General features: G+C 41.9%; 1 protein-coding gene across 12 annotated transcripts in view; it reads right to left on the reverse strand.

The window, feature by feature from the left end:
• LOC139122727 (interferon regulatory factor 1-like) overlaps positions 1-19,921 on the reverse strand; it is a 47,487-nt gene that overhangs the window by 13,060 nt on the left and 14,506 nt on the right. For 4 of the 12 annotated variants that reach the window (XM_070688386.1, XM_070688393.1, XM_070688391.1 and 1 more), the window contains exons 2-3: positions 1,638-1,868; positions 853-1,035 (exon numbers count right to left, since the gene is read on the reverse strand). In XM_070688386.1, the coding sequence (XP_070544487.1) occupies positions 853-1,035; positions 1,638-1,868 (414 nt within the window). Of the gene's footprint in view, positions 1-852; positions 1,036-1,637; positions 1,869-3,665; positions 3,838-12,017; positions 12,351-13,714; positions 13,776-17,445; positions 17,598-19,921 lie in introns of those variants that run through there. The other 8 variants (XM_070688396.1, XM_070688390.1, XM_070688394.1 and 5 more) reach the window with 6 other exon arrangements.

The following is a 19,921-nucleotide window of genomic DNA, read 5'->3' on the forward strand; positions in this document are numbered from 1 at the left end:
AATTAACAGAAACTTGTATTACATGACATAATTACATCAAAATTAATGGTCAACTCAAGACTTGAAATATTCGTCATTTTTCCCTGGCATCTGTAACGTTTTTAGGGTGTACTGGTGGGTGTGGCGCCCGGCCTGCAGAAAGTAACTTAATTACAGAGCTCATAACGACACGTATACAGGAGGGAGTATCTTTGTTTAGTTTTAAAGACGTTTATGATTTTCATCTCATTTTATATTTCACATTATATAAACCAGGGTACCTCAACTATAGAAACACAATTTTTTTATGAGTGAGTCTATACAAAGGCAAAGTGCTGCTCAGCTCCGGATTCAAATTTTCCAGAGCGATATACTACACGGTCGCATGGATGTTATTCTTCTGGAAATTTTTGATTGACCGTCAAATTTACCCCCTTCCCTTCCCGGTCCATGAATTCCTCTAGAAAGACACACTTTCTTCGACAGTTTGGGTAGGGGAATACCTTTCGACCTTAGTGAGGTAAATAACGGTTTATCAGATGTGGCTGTTTTGTGTCAGTTGACTGTGGTCAGCCCCCCGCGCTAATCGCCAGGCACGAATTCCCTTTCTTTGCAAAACTTCGATTTAGATTTTGCCATCATCAAACGCCACAAAACCAACCGTTTGCCCGAACATCCGATTAAAAAATAAGTTGATCTTTCTGGATGAATTGGACGATCTTTCGAAAACCTGGTTTTGAATCGATAAATGACACGAAAACTGTCCAGTACACCCGCGACATTAGAGCATCGCATTCCCTTTTGAAACTGTAACACCGCTTTTCTTCAAATTATTGGAACTTCGCGGAAGATTATCCTTTCTGGACCGCTCACCTTTTCGTTTCCTGTCTGTAGGTTTCCTAGGTAAAAACTTGTAGACTTTGAATGCATTGCTTCCTTTTCTATTGCTCATTTTGGGCATCTCCTGAATGTCGGGTAGAGAGTTGAGCGCGCAACGAAAATTCGCCTTCCATGTCTTGGGATTTCCGTTTTCGCCGCTTTCTCTGCTGTATTTTCCTTTTAAAAGCAATCGGATAAAATCAAAGTTGACGGATGATATAAAACACAGTAGCATTTGTCGACGATGTCGCAAAGCACAGATTGATGTTACGAAAGGGCTTGAAATTGTTTGAAACCAATATGTGTTCACTAGTAAAATAAATACGACGCCGTTCGAAGTTGGTGGGAAAATGGTAACTCTTTTTTTCACCTGGGTTGTCAGAGAATTTCAAAAGTTGCTTTCTGCGTCAAAGTTAATAAAGGTGATAACTATCTAACTTAACCTGTTTCCCTCTTCAAAAAGTTACAAAATCCCTAATGGATGGTTCATAATGCAACCCGTACCTTATCTATATTGTACGCAGTATATTTTTCTGACAAGTCAAATATGTGAGTACTTTAGTCTGTCTGGCATGATGCATATTGTGGAGGCGTTGGCCCCGCCACAACCGTTCAGACATGAAAATCGAAATTATCATAATTAATTGATGACTGCTACTGTGATACGCAGACAGCACGTTTTCATAAATTAATGGACGCAGACGTGTGTACTTATGAGTCGCACTCAGTAATTAAACCGATGGTGTAGTCTCCGGTCTGCGTGAAAGACACTCACTTACCCGTGTGTATAGCCCATTCCATGAACAGGCACGCGTCTTTATCCCTGTCCCATCCGTGTCTGGCTGCGTGCTTCCATGGAATTCGGAACGTTCCTTTCTCCTTGTCCACCCAATCAAAGCCAGGTATGCTTCCCGTATTCAGTTGAGTCTCCAGCCATGCTCGCATGCGGAGTCTCTCCGTCGGCTTCGGCGTACTTCGCGAGCCCATGTAGATTGGTATTGGCGACACCACTGAGTAGAAAACATAAAGAATGTACAGTGAATGTCATGTGGAACTATGCATGTTATACTAAAATTTGCAATGACATTTTCGGACAAGATGCTGTGACCAAAGAATCCGAATTTCGTCCTCTTCTTTCAGGCTAAGGTGTGTTTTGCGCCGGGGTTTTGCGTGCTCGAACTGCGTGGTATACCGTTGGATTTGCAAATTTAATAGTTTGTCAATCTAGGAGTAAAACAACCTCTGATGGATATTTTTTTATATCTGTACTGTTGTGTGAAGCAACAAGCTTAGGCCAATATTGAAGAGGTTCTAATAAGTCTTTCTTGCAATTGGATTTACAGCTGAAGGGGGACGAAAGTAAGCTATGTGTTTCGCTAAATTTAATTGTGTCAACATGAGGCACAATGGCGGTAACGTAACAAGTCACTATTTACACTCCAACACACTGTGTTGTAAAGGGTTGGCAACGTCAGCCATCTTTGACTTAATTTTTGAAATGTTCCCACGCCGGAATACAACAGGCCAATAATACACCAAGCTTGTATACAGCCAAATATTACAGTCTCTCCGTAATTGTACTATATAAGTTAAAATTAGTACCTATTTAAGGTGAATTATACGCGTCATCTCGACTGCAAGAGCAGTGACATAGTATAGTACACACGCTGTGGTCACATGACCCATCGACATATCGTAGCGGTGTTCCAAAAATCTACTACGTATTACATTATCATGGATTGTCTTTTCTTGTCACTGGCAAGGGCTCATAGTCAAATTAACCTCCTCTGCTAAAGCAAGGCTGGATATGCACAATATATTGCTGACGTGGTGATTTTTTTTTATCGAGTGACAGCAAGTCGTCAGCAACCGACTCGCGCTCACACGGGATTAGTTTATGTAATGGGTGACGTATTCTCGACAGTGTAGCATGGGTTTTCTCCATGCGTTCAACTTGAGAGTTGTTGCAGTTATAACATCTGTGATGAGCAATTTTACATTAAATCGGTTCATAGCTTAGTCTCCTGGCCAGAACTTAAAAAATATAACGCTCTTGACAATAAGAAGAGCGCGAAAAGCGCGAATTAGGTGAATGTCGGCCGATAACTAACAAGTTTAGTAAGTAGCACCAATTTAATCGTCTTGACAGAGGAAATACCGAGTCCAAATGGAAGGGCTTTAAGTATTACTGGTAAACACTGGACCGACTTTCACTTTTTGAATGTTTATGGTTTTAGCCGGAGAAACCCACGTTGACAACGGATCTATAGAAGAATTCAGACAATCTATGTTAAACTTTGTAGAACGTATGCAGATCGCTGTTTTCGTTTTTTAGTTCGCGCCAACGCAGAGGCTTCACTCACGTTTGAGGTTTGCGTTGCATTACCGAGCGGTGACTCATCAAATCTCCGTTGTAAAGAGGGTGATTCCCGAGTCCCTGGATAGGAAGCGGATCTTCAGATTTGAACGGCAAATGGTTTTTTGCTTTGAAACCAAGAGGGAGAAAAAGAGAAAAATGCAGTGTTCACATTCAAGTTCTCGGTCTGCCAGTTGGCCCTTGCCCGGAGGCTTTGTCGCCATTTACGGGCGTAGGCAACAGCAGCGCGTTACCATGAAGGGTTAGCAATACGCGATGAAAGGCTATTTACCCGCGCGCGCACGCAACGGCGGCGCTTAAAACTTGGCACATCTTTGACAAAGTCTTCGTCAACGCCTCCTGGGGTTGTGTATGGCTACGCAAATTTTGCAAACACGCATCACGAAATATGTAATTAAAAAAAAGTGTCAAGTCTCTTAGACATACTTACCAAATTGGCAAAAGTATGGAAAATATGAAAAATTCATGGTTGAAGTGTCGTAGTACATTTTCGCTCAGAAAACTTGTCGGGAACTTAAAAATGAAATAAAATTGTGGAACGGCAAATTTGTGCGCTGTGTGGAAGGTGGCTGCTCCTGCTAGCTGTAACCGATATTACCGATCTAACAGCTGATATCGGAGCGCCTCTCCTGCACTTGTCAGAGCGATTTCTTTCCGGTCGGCGTGGGTGGACATATTGTTTTCGCCCACGCACCTAATAACTTCAATATTGTCCCGATACTTCGCTTCACGACTAACCGGCCAAATGCCATATAAGGAAGTGGGGGCCGCATTTCTCTGTCTCTGATTGGTCAACGTAACAGGGCTAACGATGTACGGGTAGGTCATCTCATCAACTTACTCTTTTCTTAATGTAAGTAGGTCATTGAAGTCCTCGCATCCAAGCAAAATCTCTTACCCCCTTCGAAAGAAATGGAATCGTCGAATGTTACGTTTCGACTTGTCTCGCTGGTTTACTTCACTTTTTGTAAAACTTTTTCATAAAATGGGCCACTCAGCTCGAGAGGTCTTCGTACTAAGGTAGATAGACCCCAATTTGATCAGCGGGGGTTACCATCTGGGTCAGTGAAAAAGATTCCCTGCATGACGGGTTTTTGTCGTGAACTTGCATAATTCAATAGAATAACTAACAAAATCAATCCGCGCATACATGCATGAATGCACGACTGAGCACTGCTTGTGCAATACTACTACACTTGGCCAAAGTCTGTGGACTTATTAATCTCATAACACAGTAAATTGAAGAAATAACCTTCAGTCGCCTCTGTACCTTTGATGGAGGGGTGATCGCGAACCACCAACACCCGAGCACAGGTACAGACTGAAGCCAAGCGTGTAGTACAGTGGACTAGTCTCAACAGTATACTATTCTGATACTCAACCATGCCCATTCAGACTGGGGGCCAAATAGTTTACTCTACCAAGACGACCACGCACCTACGCAAACAGCTGAGATGAATGGAAGTTAATACTTCGCGATAATTGCGAGAGAAAAAAAATCTCACGCTAAACCACAAAGTATATTTTGGTGTACATAGAGGGACATAGGTAAGCATATCTCGCGGCCAAGCGCCGCCCTGACAACAGGGAACGCGTATCGGAAGAAGTCCTAAAACTACACAGAAGCAACTGCGAAGCTTGTAACGTGACCACAGCTCCTGAAGTTGGAATGGAGTTGGACTCACTGCCTGCTGGAAGCTGTTTGCACAGACGGAATATGTATAAAGTCAGAAAGATTTGACACCACGCCAGCATACATGTAATTGAGGCTAAACACTAGGACAATAATTACTGGGATATTGAACCTAAAGTCGATGAAAACGTAATAAATTAAAAAATATAGAGATATTTTCACCCGCCAATATTACTTGCATGAAAGTATGAATAAATCACAGAAACGTGAGATTGGCAAGTGTCCAGACAGATTACACAGCAGCAGACTAGGTTGTCCAGTGTAGTACTGTTATGCAGTAATTAGATTGCAGTGAGCCTACCCGTCCACATCACGGTTTCAAAGAGTACCTCTCATTTAGTATTTGTACTGATCACACAAACCTGTCGAGTACAGCTATCATTTAAACATTAAAGTTTGATCTATATTTATTGTTGGTTAATAGTAAAAAGATACTATTAACGCGTATGTACGAGCAGATCTGCAGCCGGCTACAGCATACACATGATACAAGACGAGCGGTTGAGTCACGTGACAATGTCGCTTGTCACAAATCACACCGCTACAAATTACGGGAGCATCATACAACAGCTGGGAAAACGACATATGAAGAACTCGATTAAAGTCAGTTAACATTATTGAATTTAATGGTTGATAGTTACTACAGCCCAAGGCTATTCCGGTTGCCTTTATATCCCACTCATACTGCGTGACGTTATCGTCAACGGACTGGCCCTGACAGACCACTTATACAGTCTGTTTCGAGCAGGTCTGATACCGAATATCGTTTCTGTCTACACATAGTACACGTCGATCGATCCAACGTGATGAATTCATTTAATTCTACGCGGGAGCCGCCATTTTGTAACGTCGAGCTCGTATTCTACAAGAGGAAGGTGGCACAAACTACCGGTATGTGCCGAAACCATTCAGCCTAACATCGTGATCGAGACAAACTGAGGACTAACATCCGGAGAATCAAAATCCCGAGAATAGAATATAAAAGCACAAAATCTTTCAAGACCTCCCGAATTTCCATCTCTATCGATGCAGTTCCAATGATGTTTAATGATTTTACAATAACCTCAAGATATCAAGATAGTGAAATAGAAGAGTCTACGTCCGATGTTCTGCGACCGTGACAAAGAACAGCACTGCAGTCATTTACTGTTGCGCTGTAATACGTGCTCGTTTCTGTTATTTTTAACCCAAGCTCTTACCCGCTTATTTCATGGTAAGGATTTCGAGTCTAATTAAGGGTTGGTTTAAACCAAGGATGTTTGAGAAAAACCTGTGGCAGGTTACGCGCATGGGGATATTTACCACACAGATGTGATGTCGCTATGAGAAAGCATTCAAACGCACTGGACACCACCTCCGCCCCTGTGCTCGGAACGGAATATTTACACGCACGCGTTTCTGAGTTCGCGTAGTTTCCGACCCACGATTATTTCTGCAGCCACATATACTTTCCTCGTCGGTGTTGTCCAAGGAGGAAGTATTGGTAACTTTATTACACAAGTTCTTGTGAATAAACATCCTTTAGGCGAGGAAAAAAAAAATATCTGTTCAACGGGCCCGACCGACCCATATTTGGACCACTCCACATTTTTCTTTTTTTTTTCCCGAAATCTTTACGAATCTGAAGAAACGCGGAGATGTTATTCAGTGAACATCTGTCTGTAAGATGAATGACCTTCACATTTTCAATGACATTGACTTGAGTGAGATTGATACAGGCTATATGATTTGAAGAGTAAAGGTGGAAGCGCATCACAAACAATTGGTCTAGGTGAAGGGCATGGTTAATATGCCGTGGAAAATAAACTATTACGCCACGTGTTCCGTATAGCTTAGACACTCTGTACTGTATTGTTTCACCGGCGCTTATTTCACGTGCGAGTGGTTGTACAGTCTATATTTTCTAGTGTTCCTATTTTCAGTGTTCCTTTAAAACTCTTTATTGTTCTTTGAGTCATCACTCGTTCCGATTTTCATCATGGCTTTCTCCTATCGAATGTGTGATTGTAAGCAGCAGTTCTCACTGCAGGACGGACATGATTTGTGTTTCCGTTGTCGAGAATGCACAAGGAGTCAACCTTGTGACATTTGTTTGACTTGGAAGTTGGACACAGGACGAATGGTCTAATTTCACTCCCTCGCTCGACGATGTCACCCTGTACATCCCCGGGGCTGACCCGTCAGTTTCTGAGTCGCGAGTTTTGGTTGGAATGCACCGTGCTCATATGGCTGGTGACACCAACACAGAAATTAGCTCCGTTAGATTCAGGTGGCGCCAACGAAGCTGTTCGTGCAAAAAGGTGATCGTGCGAAGTTTTTCAGCGGGCGGGCAGATTTCAAAACTAATCAGCGAGCGGGGAGAAAATATCGATATTTACTGTGGGCGGGGAAGAAATTTCATTACTTTCAGCGGGCGGGGAGAAAATTTTTGACAGTGGGCAACGGAAAATACGTAGAGGGAGGGGAAAGCGGCGTGCTTAATAGAACCTTACTTAGAGGGGAGCAATGTTCCAAGGTATACTGCTAACTGCTTGCATGGTTTTGTGTTGATCTGGGTTGCATAATGGGCATCTAGTTGGCAATGGGGAATTTCAGTAGTAGGGAGAGGGCAGCGGGGAGCGTGAATTGTTGTAGGCAGTGGGAGCGGGCAGACTGTAGATACCGGAGGGCAGTGGGCATCATAATTCAGTGGGAAGGCACATTTTCAGTGTATACCAGTGGGAGGGCAGTTACGAACAGCTCTCACTTCCCCTCCAAGTTTTAGGTCAGGGTCAAAAGTAAGAAAAATCGGTATATCAGCCTTCAAAACAGGTTTTGTGATGATTTTGAGAAATTCATGAACGTACTAAACAACATATCCAGTATATGTTATGTGACTAAGAAAAAGTATGAAACACCCAAAAAGTGTTTATATTATATGTTCTGTTTAAGAAAAACAAAAAAAAAAAAAAAAAAAAAAAAAAAAAAAAAATCCGACCTACCTACCCACCTTCGAAGTCATCCCGCCCGTTGAACAGCTTTTTTTTTTTTTTTGGCCTTAGGAAAATAATACCTCCATGGTCGAGATATTTCAACAACGTGAGGTATGGCAGAGACAGCGGGGGCGGAGGCAGCCCCGCTATGATGGCCGGTGTACTCATTGGGTTGAAATTTATGAGACACATGCAGCGTGGATCATTAGCAAATAGGAAAGCTGGGACAACGCTATCTACAATTATTAAAATATTACACTGACATACTGATGACACGATCTCTGGTTAAGTCTTTATTTGCATAACAATGCGAACTCAACGGGGTGTATTCTTTGACGTGTCATCTATTGTCATATTGACACACAAACACACCTGAAGGCACGAAACTTTCTCACCGCAGAGCTGTGACGTAACAGAGAAGTACCTTCTTGTGCGTCTTTCATTTGAAGGCAGGCATACTGTCTGACAAACTAATTCCTACAAGCCCGTATACAATGATTTCTTCGCGATAAAAGTTAAGTTCATTTGCTCATTTTCAGTACATGTACCTACAAAAAAATTATCAAAATTATTAAAATTATTATAATTTTTAGCATATAGATAGAGACTCATTTAAACTCTGTTTAAGTTGTAGCAGTAGTCTACTATAAATAGCGGTAGTAGTAACAATATACAAGTAATAGAAGTTTAGTTCAGAAGTAGGTTTATAACTCTAGAGCCGATGCAAAAAATATCTGTAAATCTAGGAAAGATGAATGAGGCCATTTTTATCATTCTCTATAAGTAAATTTCCCTTTCCCGACGTAATTCTTACTTCGAGAAGAAGTTTGTTAACTTTGGGAACCTCTTTCCTGGTGACAAGATTAGGTGGTCTTTATTTTATCTTGGCGAAACATTCCCCCTTTCAAATGAACTTTCGAAACGGAGTTACTATATGCGGACCAAGATGCAGCGACCTTTCTGACTAGACCGGCTGAACGAAAGCGTATCTGTTGGCTACAGATAGGATATGCGGCGCACTTTGCCCCTCTTAGAAATTCATCTTGTCCCAGTGTTTGACTGTTCTTCGTCTTTATATGTGTTTATCACAGGAAAACGTGGCATTGCAACAATGCGTCGTAATTCCTCAGATTAAAGTTGTGATAACACTTGCTAGCTGTCTACATGAACTCATTTTCCTCTGAAAGTTTTTTCAACAACGCCATACCCCCAAGACACTTATGAATAGAGCGTTCGATCGTCCATCTGGACACTGGCTGTTGTCGGGTACATTTCAGTTCCGCATTCTAATGCCATGACCATGGGTTGTAGTATACCAAGTTACATTAATTCTGAAAGTTTTGTATTCAAAAGACCCGCCCACACTGTAAGTAGGTGTTGGAAATGAAAAACGTGTTTCACGATGCGAAGAAAGGTGACCAGCAATCACGTGATATCCTAGTTAAGGCACACATAGAGTTGGAGCCAGCAGCAAAATCGCCCTCAACGAACTGAAAAGACCGAAAAAATCACCCAGGACACTCCCTTACACCACAAGCAGCACGATTACATTACAAGATATATGGGTTTCCTTTATCTAACCTGACCTGCCCTTAGTAAACCCGTCACATCTCTCCGGTGTTTAGTTAATTACGCGTGAACTTAAATGTTGACATTTTCCTGCGGTCGGAGTGAGCGCGCTAATAAAAAAAAAAAACTTACACAAATCGAAAATCATATTCAAGGCATATCAAAGGAAACACGTATGATTTGACATTTTGGCTGAAATGTTCGTCCGTATGCTACCGGAGGAAATGATCTGTCATTGGCCCGTGGCTGAGATTAGTTTGTACGCTCGTACAGTCAGAGACGGACCATATCATATACTGTCAACAACAGTCCGTCGCAGGGACTGTGCACAAACAAAACCGATCTGTAGACCACAGTCCCGCTGGTGGAGAGACTTGTGTGTAGAGAGTGATTGTGTTTAATGGCCTAATAATCCCGATCTTCCTACGACGTCGGACCCCCCCCCCTACCATGGCATCAAGGAGTGATATGTGACCTACAAGATCTGTGTGCCGTTAACTGTTGTCGGGCAACAAAAGAGCGCGTAACGTAATGCCAGTAGCATTATTCAAAGCTCTGAGATTTCCTAAAAGCCTCTTTGTGCTTTCCCCTCAATTTGACCCCGTGAACCCGGAATAATATGTCCACTAGTAATAGTAATAATAGAGCTTTAAAAGGCTGCGTGCGTTCACTGACGAACAGGTAAGAATAAGCATGGGTGAATAAACTTTTCAACTCTGACAAATTCCACAATGGACGTTCAACTAACTAGGTTTCGAGTAAAAAAAGGGTGTTTGTGTGTCTAGCGCCACCTAAGGTATAATGTTACAAGTGGCAGCTCTTGAGGACTGTGTACAGGTGAATAATTCCTGCACGTTTGGCAACATTTCAGTGATGTTTGCGGACTAGTTCTCAAATGGACCGATAGGAGACCGTTGGCAAAATGTTGCAGCAGCGCCCAATAATGGGTCAGACTAGTTTTTAAGATAAAATGAAATTTATCATTTCTCACTGTTCTCCTGACCATATTTAACAAGACATAAAATGGTAAAATCGCCTTTTTTGAGGTTCCAACTGCATTAGTCATCATTTTACACGTCTCAAACGATGTCTTCGCAGGTCACAGGATGGTCCTCTGTCACAGCTTAGCTGCTGGTGACCACATGAGGGCGCTGGCCATATCTCGAACAACGTACTCTGTTGCCCAAAGGAAGAGACTGGTTGGTATACAGTGCGAATACTCATACCAGTCCACCATTAAGCTTCGGCTGCAGTGAAGGTATCTCTTCTGAGTCTACCAACTCGATGTTCTCAAAATAACAGACATCGATACGACAGAAAGCGAATGTAAGACCAATGCATGCTGTGGAAAATCACCAAACATTAGCAAAGATGGCGGGAGATGCAAGACTTGGTCTCAGTCAGTAAATTGAAAAAAAGTAGAGTTCCGTTGCTTGCAATACTGGGATCTACGATTGCAAAACCTCTCTTTGAGCTTTTATTACGTTGAACTAAATGCTTTCTTTGAATAGAGGAAATTTCGCCCTTTGCAATAACGCTTTATGCTATAATAGGTGAGTTCGCGCCATAGGTTGTAGGTTATCATCTAGCTCGATAGTGTTATATTATTTAAATATAGCGCGTTCACCGCACAGACCTTTGCTGAACGAACGTAGATATGATAAGCGTCAGAGATTGTTTCCAGTAGTGACTTAATTCTCGGGCTGCGTGAAGGTCTAAGTTTCGAGATAAGCAAGCGCCATCATCTAGTTATAGTGATTTTGACTGTTACCCTTTCCATGGAGGTAGCTACCTCCATGCCCTTTCTAAAAGACGAGTTTGACAGGACAGGCGCCTGTCGTCGACCAGAAAAGCAATCTGGCTGGTTCCTAGAACGCGGAAAAAATGAGTGTAACGATATAGTTTAACAGAACTCCATGTTCATGACGTGAAGTGATTGAAGCTACAGAATTCAGAAATGTTAACATTGGGGGCGCTCGTCATAGCATCGTCGCGGGTATTCCTGAAAAGGTCGTCTGAGGTAACACTCAGCCACAATGCACAATGCTAGCGATAGCAAGATACAATCTCCATAAAGCTAACTTTATAACCGGATTTCAAAATAGAGTTTTAATGGCAGATCTCTTCAGTTGGTTAGGCACGTTCATATAGATACAATAGACATAGTGATGTCCATTGGGTGTCATGGTTTGTCTAAACCACCAACCAAATAATCTTTAATTTGGCAAATTCTAATACATTTAAAGTGGATTTGCGCGTGCCATTGTATGAACAAAGTATAGAAGTTCGTTGTAGAAGATATACACGTTTGCGAGCCTACACGTACATGTACAAAGGAAGTCTGAGGGTCGTCTGCGCGTGATGTCTGTCTCAGTTTAGTAGCCTTACACTGAGGGCAGGATACGAATGCACAACCGGTAGCACCCTAACCTCACCCCACCCTATCCCTCACCCCAATGATTGCATCGACTCAACAAACGCCTGGGGTGTATCGTTATTACCTATAATAATGTATATAGAAATCGTGATAAGTAAACTTTAACCGTACCTGCAATTCACCATTTTGAGAACCGTACCAGGGAAAAGCATAGCCTGTAATATGTTTACCCGAAATCCAACGCCACACAAAGGCACTTAACGTTGAAATATTGTTTAAGAGCGGATCTGGAGACTCCATCCGTCGGTCAAGTTACCGTCCTTCTAAGTTTACGAGACATCATGTGGACACTCGGAGCGCTTAAAAGCACAAATTTCAAATCATCTGCCCACAATTCCGTCTTTGTGCGTTTTCTTTAAAATAAAAGATCCCAGGGTTGCTTTTGTTCAGACGTCATATCGAGAGAGCTTTCGGGGCCATGTTGGGTGATATTAACATATGATTGTGCGCATGCGTGCAGAGCGATTCCGCGAATTCTGTGAATTCTGGGGTTCGGTGTTTCGTAGGAAAGCTGGTCGCTGCTGTTCCAAGTAGAACTATAAATTGATTTCCAGCACCGGGCAGATTAGCGAAACAAACCAACGCTTTATCTGGGTCATGTTCTTCCGATTAAAACAACACACCCCTGGAACGGTGAAAATTCCTGGAAACATAAGGAAAGTTCTGTTTTTTTCGGGAAACGGCGCACGTTTAAAGTGATTACGTCCGCACGAAAGACAAAGCGCGTGCAATTTCCTACCAATGCATATAATCCATGTAATATACCAGTATTCGAAACAGCATAGTATTCAACAGAATTGTCAACTACCAGAGCTATCGGTATAGCTATGAAAATTATGGCTGAGTCAACACAAAATATGACGTTCGTGAGTGTAGATATCAAAGAATGTGTACCACACATGCCTTTTATGGATGATGAATTCATTTTAAGGATTCTACTGCTACCATTTTGCGGTTCTAGTCACATCTTTCTCTTGTCTCTGCAGACGACGAATTCGATCATCATTTTTGTGGAGGGACCGTGATTTGAGGTACAGTTCAGTGAGTTCGTCATGAGCTTACTACAGAAAGTGATTCGTCACCGATTATGAAATATCTGTTGTTTAGTAAATATGAATTATGTATACCATGACACTAACATGTCAGGTTTTAGAGTAACTGTGATGATCAGTTCATATCCGCTATGCATCGGAATCCGTGTATGTCCTCGCAGAGAAGTTGCGCTGAAGTTGCCGTAAAAAGGCCCGTTGGCTTTGCGACAATCCGGTTTACCCGAGCGCTTGCTCTTGTATGTGCTAAATCTAATGCAAATAGAGGTATTGTCGGATTGCGAGGAAGATGATGTTTATGATCATCAGGACTCCACACTGTACTGCTTATTGTCTGTCATCATCAAACGTTAAAGAAAGTCTCGTCCCCTTCCAAAAGAGCCAAGAAGAACGCGCGGAGGCTGTTCTCATATTGAGACGCTAAAAAATTTTCACCGAAATTTTGCGAAAAGCTCGTTCACTTAAACATTTTAACAACAAGTCAAAATTGACATCTCACTTTTCGGCAATATCATTTTTATCGAAAGCGAGAAAAAGTATCCCGTCGACAAAATATAATATCGAAAAGTTGCTGGTAGCTGTTTTTGCTGGTCGTTAAACAAGTGTACTAAGTCAATCTGACTACAAGCCTGGCCGTCTGCATGCAGTGACGTTTACCAAAAAGAATGTGGAGTATAGTATTTAAGTACCAACAATCAAACGCGGCCACATAGATTACTGTTTTAAAATTATCGAGAAAACTGACTTTTTTTAACTTACCCTCAGCGATTCGTGTCTCTATTCTACCAGAGTCGGATAAAGTAACATTTTCAAACTTTTGCACAACTATTATAAATGGTCTGATATGTTAATGCAGTTTTATTTGCCCTTTAGTCAGAATTCAAGATGGCGGACCATTGAACGAATCAAAATTTAGCTGAATCACCGGAATTTCCGAGAAAGAGATTTTCCAGTTGGAATTTATCTTCTCTTGAAATAGCGTAATCTTATGCACAATTGTCAACTTTTTGTCCAAAGTTGACGATCATTACCTAATGAAACCGTGGGAAACTGAGAAAAAAACTAAATCGGTGAATTAAATGTAAAGGTTTGTTACAGCAGAGCTGTCCTTTGGAATAAAACAGCACTTCTGTATTTGCCCAGAAACCAACAGGTACATAGCCAAGCACACATTTACGAAGTCGGGGGCGCTCTTGTATGTATCGCGAATTTTCAAGGTCTTCGCGATTTTTTATTGTTTCGAAATACAAAGCTGATTAAAGGGACTACGGTATTTTCTTCGCACATTTTAGGGGACCTGCATGGCATACAGGACCTACTGCCCAAGGTACGGTTACCACGTGGGCCAACTGTGTCAGCGTGTATACCTTGTGAATTTTCTACATATGTACACAATCCTGTGTAACCTCTGTTTTAAGTATAAATATATCGCACCATGAATTAGAGTTCGGCCCTTTTCCAAACTCCTGGCTAATTTTGCTGATAAGTAAAGCTCAAGCATTCCCTACCACCATGTACATCATGTTACAGAAGTTTTCGTGATTTACGCATCTTTGTCTGCCTGTCTCTGTCTTCTGTTTCTTCTCATTCCCAAGCTCCCATCAACCGTGCGTATCTCTGTTTTTACTTCATCATGCTTTCTCATGCTCTCTCTCTCTCTCTCTCTCTCTCTCTCTCTCATCACTCTCTCTCTCTCTCTCTCTCTCTCACACACACACACACACACACACACACCATATAACAAAACCTCATGTTTTGGCATAGGTGTCAACATTATATCAATTTTTCATTTGGCATGGCTGAAAATTCTTTCCCTCTTCTCAAGCCTGGATGAATCACATTTTGATTATTTGCGAACATCGAATGTGCGGGTTTTTTAAATATTGATCAATCATTGATGCAGCAGCTTGCTGCAAGGCTGGCTGTCCCGTGCTGCTGTATGGGCAAAAACAGTCATTTCACCCAACCACACATTTTCCTGTCTCTTTTGGTTATAATGCCAACAGAAACAGAGCTCTAAGTTTCAGAGAGTTGAATATGTATGATGATGGGACAAACTATCAGAACTACAGTCCAAGATTTTAAATATTGTTTGCAATTTTTCTGCGTGTACAATTTTTTCAACCAAAGCACGCACATAAAGCAGTGTGTGTCAGGGTTTGAACAGTGTCTGGAGTTTAATTTCCATACTAGGATTTGAATCACTGTATCCCACCAGGTCCATTATTGTTATTATTATTGTTGTTGTTGTTGTTTTGTTTTTTGGTTTTGTTTTGTTTTTTTACATTTGGTTCATATTATTTTGCCGACCATAATCCGGTGAACACTAGAATAATCTAACGCGCAGTGCCTGTTGTTGTTATCCTCCAAAGTCGGATTGGGGGCATGCACCGATACTGATGCCTTACCCGGGGACACAGAATCAAGATTTTTTTGGGAAGAACAGAAAAATCTTCAAGTCTACGATTTTTTGGTGATTTTGAAGTTATTAAAAGAGTATAAGTAATGGTTACTTTGCCTGAAAGTTGTCGGTGATATTTGAAATTCGTAGAATTCCCCCACCGGAAGTCTCAGACCCTGGGAATGCCTATTATCGTTAAGGTGGAAGTTCCCAGTCTTGGGCTCGGGTCTCAAAATAGAATAGACTCTTGAATTGTCGGGTTGAACTTTCTAGAAATGTTCAGGCCGGGAAAATAGCAAATAAACTGCCAAAAAATTATACAAGTCGAAGATGCTTCTAAGGCATAACATACAATTTAAGGGCGGGAGAAAAACATACGCCAAGAAGTTTCCGTGGGAGTTAAGAGCGCATCATGTGATGGCCGAGTGGGCGGGAAACTTTGTACATCAGATATTTAAAAGAGCTATATACGGCTAGATTTGTCAATATCAGCTGATTTCACAAACTGGATAGTGCCAGCTTATCATTCAAGGTTGTTTATCATCGATCTTTATTTCAACCCACTCAGGTTCAGCTTCTTGCCTGATAGAAATGTTATTCCTAAAAAATGACACTTTAAAACACGGCATTTCTAATACGAACCCGTATTGTGTATGCTGCTATTATAATAGAGGGTTATTTCCACAGTCAGATTAATATACATGCCTCTCATAAATATGAAATTCCGTTTCCATGGAAATCGACTGACGTAGTTAAACTGACTGACTCATTCATCAAAGTACGCATGTACGGTTTGTAGTAAAATCTCTGAGAGGTTACGGCGAGGACAGACCGTTATATATTAATTTGAAAACGACGTTGTTCGCTTGATCCATGTCAGCTGATAAAGTAGGGCGTTTACTCTCCAGATAATATGCCCCCCCCCCCCCCACAAATGGGACTGGTCGGTCGGCTTTGATATCTTGCTGCAACTCACAACCAAAACCCATAATTGTTCTACAAGAATGCAACAATGCACAAATTGCTACTGCGGCTATAGAGGTATTCTAGCTTTTGAAGTTGAATAGGAGAAACAATGTGAAATGTTTAACACATGTAAGCGTCACCAATAAATTTATACATGACTCCCGGATTTAACTGCATTTACTATGTAAGATATATATTTCAAATGATATTGACTTAAAAAAAAAACGGGGGAGGGATGGAGGTAGAGCGGGCAGATATAGGGTGAAAACTAAAGGAAGAAATAAACTTTTTGATTCTTCGCAACATGGGTTTTTTCATACAGCAGTCCGATACGATGTCCAGTCAGGTTAATCCGTGGCAACCGGGTGAACGTGCGACTTTCATCCATGGGATGGTCGAAACATTCTCTGAAAAATAACCCCTCTTACGCAACGTGCCATAAGATATCAATATGAGATCAGCTAGTTACGCAATTGACAAAGATTAAAGTTGTAAAGTGCATTTTGAATTGAAATTACGTTGAGAAAAGAGCGACATGTCAAAAACTACAAAACTCCGCGAGCAGGACGATCACACCTCCAAAAAAAATCGAGCAAATAGCCTAGCGTTCTCACTGTCAGTCACAGTCCATCTGGAGTAAACAGCGCCACGTTGATCCAACCCAGGGTGAAGTCCCGAAGACGTGGTTTTACCGCATTGCGCTGAAAGAACGGTAAATTCCTGCAGGTACTGTCCCGAAAGATGGAATTATTCCTGCACGTAACGTCACTCAAAGAAAAAACTTTCCCGATTTCGAATTGTTCGCCATCCAGTATTGAAATATAGCCAGGTAAACGAACCTATGTGCGATCGATTCGTATGCATTTGTCCAGTCAAGGCGCATCGATTTCAAAGCCGAAGTATGTAATGCGGGCCTTTGTTTTGGCCAGCATTGTTCATCGCTGTCTGGACACCAAGCACTGACAGATAAACCGATAGGTAACCGTACGACATAAAACTTCGGTCGGGTCTTTCATCATTGCCATGGAAACGAAGGCGACGCACATGCAGCGCAGCTATGTGTTAACGCGGTGTGACGGTGCAGTGCATACACTCTGGTACATACGTTGACAAAATGCCTTACCTTTCTTTGCAAGTCGACGGGGGAAAGGGGGGAAAACACCAATGTTCGCTGCTCTGTGTAGTTGTGCACAAACGTTTATGCCACAGTCTGTGCTGCCGTGCAAAAATCTGTTTGTTCAATGGCATTCATAGAGCAGCACTAGTTCGAAGAATTAGGGCGGTATTTTCTGGGAAATGCCCCCCAACATCGTTCGGAATAGACCAATCAGAGTCGTGCTTGAACCATCTATTAAGAACAGCTTGATCTCACAGGCCAATCACCAAATCTGATCCATCTAGCCTACCATGGTTTTGAAATATGCAAATGTGACAGAATAAGATAATGGGGATTCCCGTGTTGCTAAAAAAAGCTAAAACTCTCGAGAAAATGTATTTAATACACTTACCATGGCGCCTCCCATAGTAAAAACTGCTAGCAATTTCATTCGGTATCAAGAACTCCCTAACTGCGCCTCGGTTACCAGGGCAACCGGTTTTTCCAGTGAATTATTGCGTTTACCGAGAATTCGACCATATTTATCTCGATGTTGGTTGTTGTCAAAATATTGCAGACCTGAATCCCGATCGTTTGTTTTTTTCTAAATTAAATACCATAACGGATAAATAAAATTAAATAAGGTAACGGCCTGTTCTGGAGCGTATTGAAAAATTGAGACAATGAGACAAAGGCATGGCTCTAAATTTTGCCCAAGTAGATTTGAACGGACTTTCCGTTGCTCTGTAAGTCTCTGTTGTGGCACCCCCCCTCCTCATGTTCACGGGAGTCTTATCAAGCTCGATAAACAGACATCGTGAGATTTGGGAGATGTGTTCTGTCTTCCCGCCTTCCTGTGTATAGGACGCCCGTTTATCCCGGTCGTTGTTCTAGTTCCGCGGATGTTTCTCTGTAGGCAAATCGAAGCATAGTGCGACAACATCATCTGTCCTGATCTAAGGTTACAGACAAAATCTGGCAGAGTTTGAGGCGCGAATGCTTGAATGGCGGATGGCCAGCCCTGACGCAACAACACCAGCGTATGCAATCGACTTTGCATTGAGGGCACGATAAAATTTATTCGCAACAGACGGTGCGATCACCCAGTAAATATGAATGATAGAGATCCATGGCCATGTAGGCATACCGAAAAAGAGTGAGGTGTGCAAGTCGAGTCTTTATTGAAAACTGTGACCCAGAGATTTTATTTATAGGAATTCCTCTTTTCCATTCTCTGACTCGTCTCTCCAGTCAATATATAATTTACTTGTCGTCAATACACTTGTGTTTACCCCTTTGTTGACCTCCCTGAACTGGTCACACATTTGATCATGTGACCAAATAACTTCCGAGTCACGTCTGCTCTTAAGTCCATTACACTGCACATACTGAAGGAAAGAATTGAGCTCTGTTGCAGCACAATATCTCGATGTTGCAACACAGTGTGTAACTGGTCAGTTTATTCTATGTCCTGAGCTTAACTGTACCGTGGACGAAAAGCTGACGTCATGTACATGCATGAGCTTTCTTGTCTTCGGTGTACTAAAGCTGTCGGGCGGTCCTGGCTTCACAGACTCGGCTATGAGTCGTCACCATCTCGCACCCGATATAACAGGGCCCGTTGTCCTCACATGCCTGCCACCGATACAAGGGTTTGCGTATATTGAATGTATATAAGCATTTTCGTAATTTGTAAGGTACGCGCATGTAAATATAGTGTCGGAGTATGGAAGACCGGTCACGACATGCGACATGCGACCTGCGACTTCAAAACTGCGACCTGCGTCCTGCGAGTTTGAAACATACGACCTGCGACTTCGGCATTTAGACCAAGGTGTAGGCCTAACCTGCGACTTCACAACAGCGACCAGCGTCCTGCGTGTTTGTCAAACTGCGATATCAGTCTTGATTTGTTCGCACCATTGCTCTGAACACGAGCCTGAAAAACACGAGGGACACCATTGCACTATATTAAAACAGCCGGTTTACCGCATTCTCGCGACCAGAGCATTATTTTCGCACCGCTGGCCTACGCAAAAATCGGCCAGCGAAAGAATTCAACCAGCGATAGAAGTGCATGAAGCTGTGACGGTAGAGAATTCCACAAACGAAGAGCACAAATTTATTTTCCTTCTTACGAAAGGCAAACCGATCTGAAATAATGCAATAGCAATAGGGTTTTAAACGTCTACATCAGTGTTGAACGATTTACCAAAGCGAAAGCAATGGCTTATTAATTGATCGATGTTGAACGTTAAATCTCCTTTCCACGTTTTACCCTTTGAGCGCTGTAATTTTCTCCCAACAAAATTTTAGTGCAAAATTTTACCAATTGTATGATTTTTCTGTAATTTTTTGATAATTTTGGACCAAATCGACATCACATTTCATTGGCTACAGGTTTTTTCCCAATTTTTTTGCAAAAATTGGAGAAAAATTGACAGGGGTTTATTATATATAGGGAACAAAAATAGACTTTGGCGCTCAAAGGATTAAAGTTCAC

Source organism: Ptychodera flava, chromosome 22 (assembly GCF_041260155.1).
Source record: "Ptychodera flava strain L36383 chromosome 22, AS_Pfla_20210202, whole genome shotgun sequence".
Lineage (NCBI taxonomy): Eukaryota > Metazoa > Hemichordata > Enteropneusta > Ptychoderidae > Ptychodera > Ptychodera flava.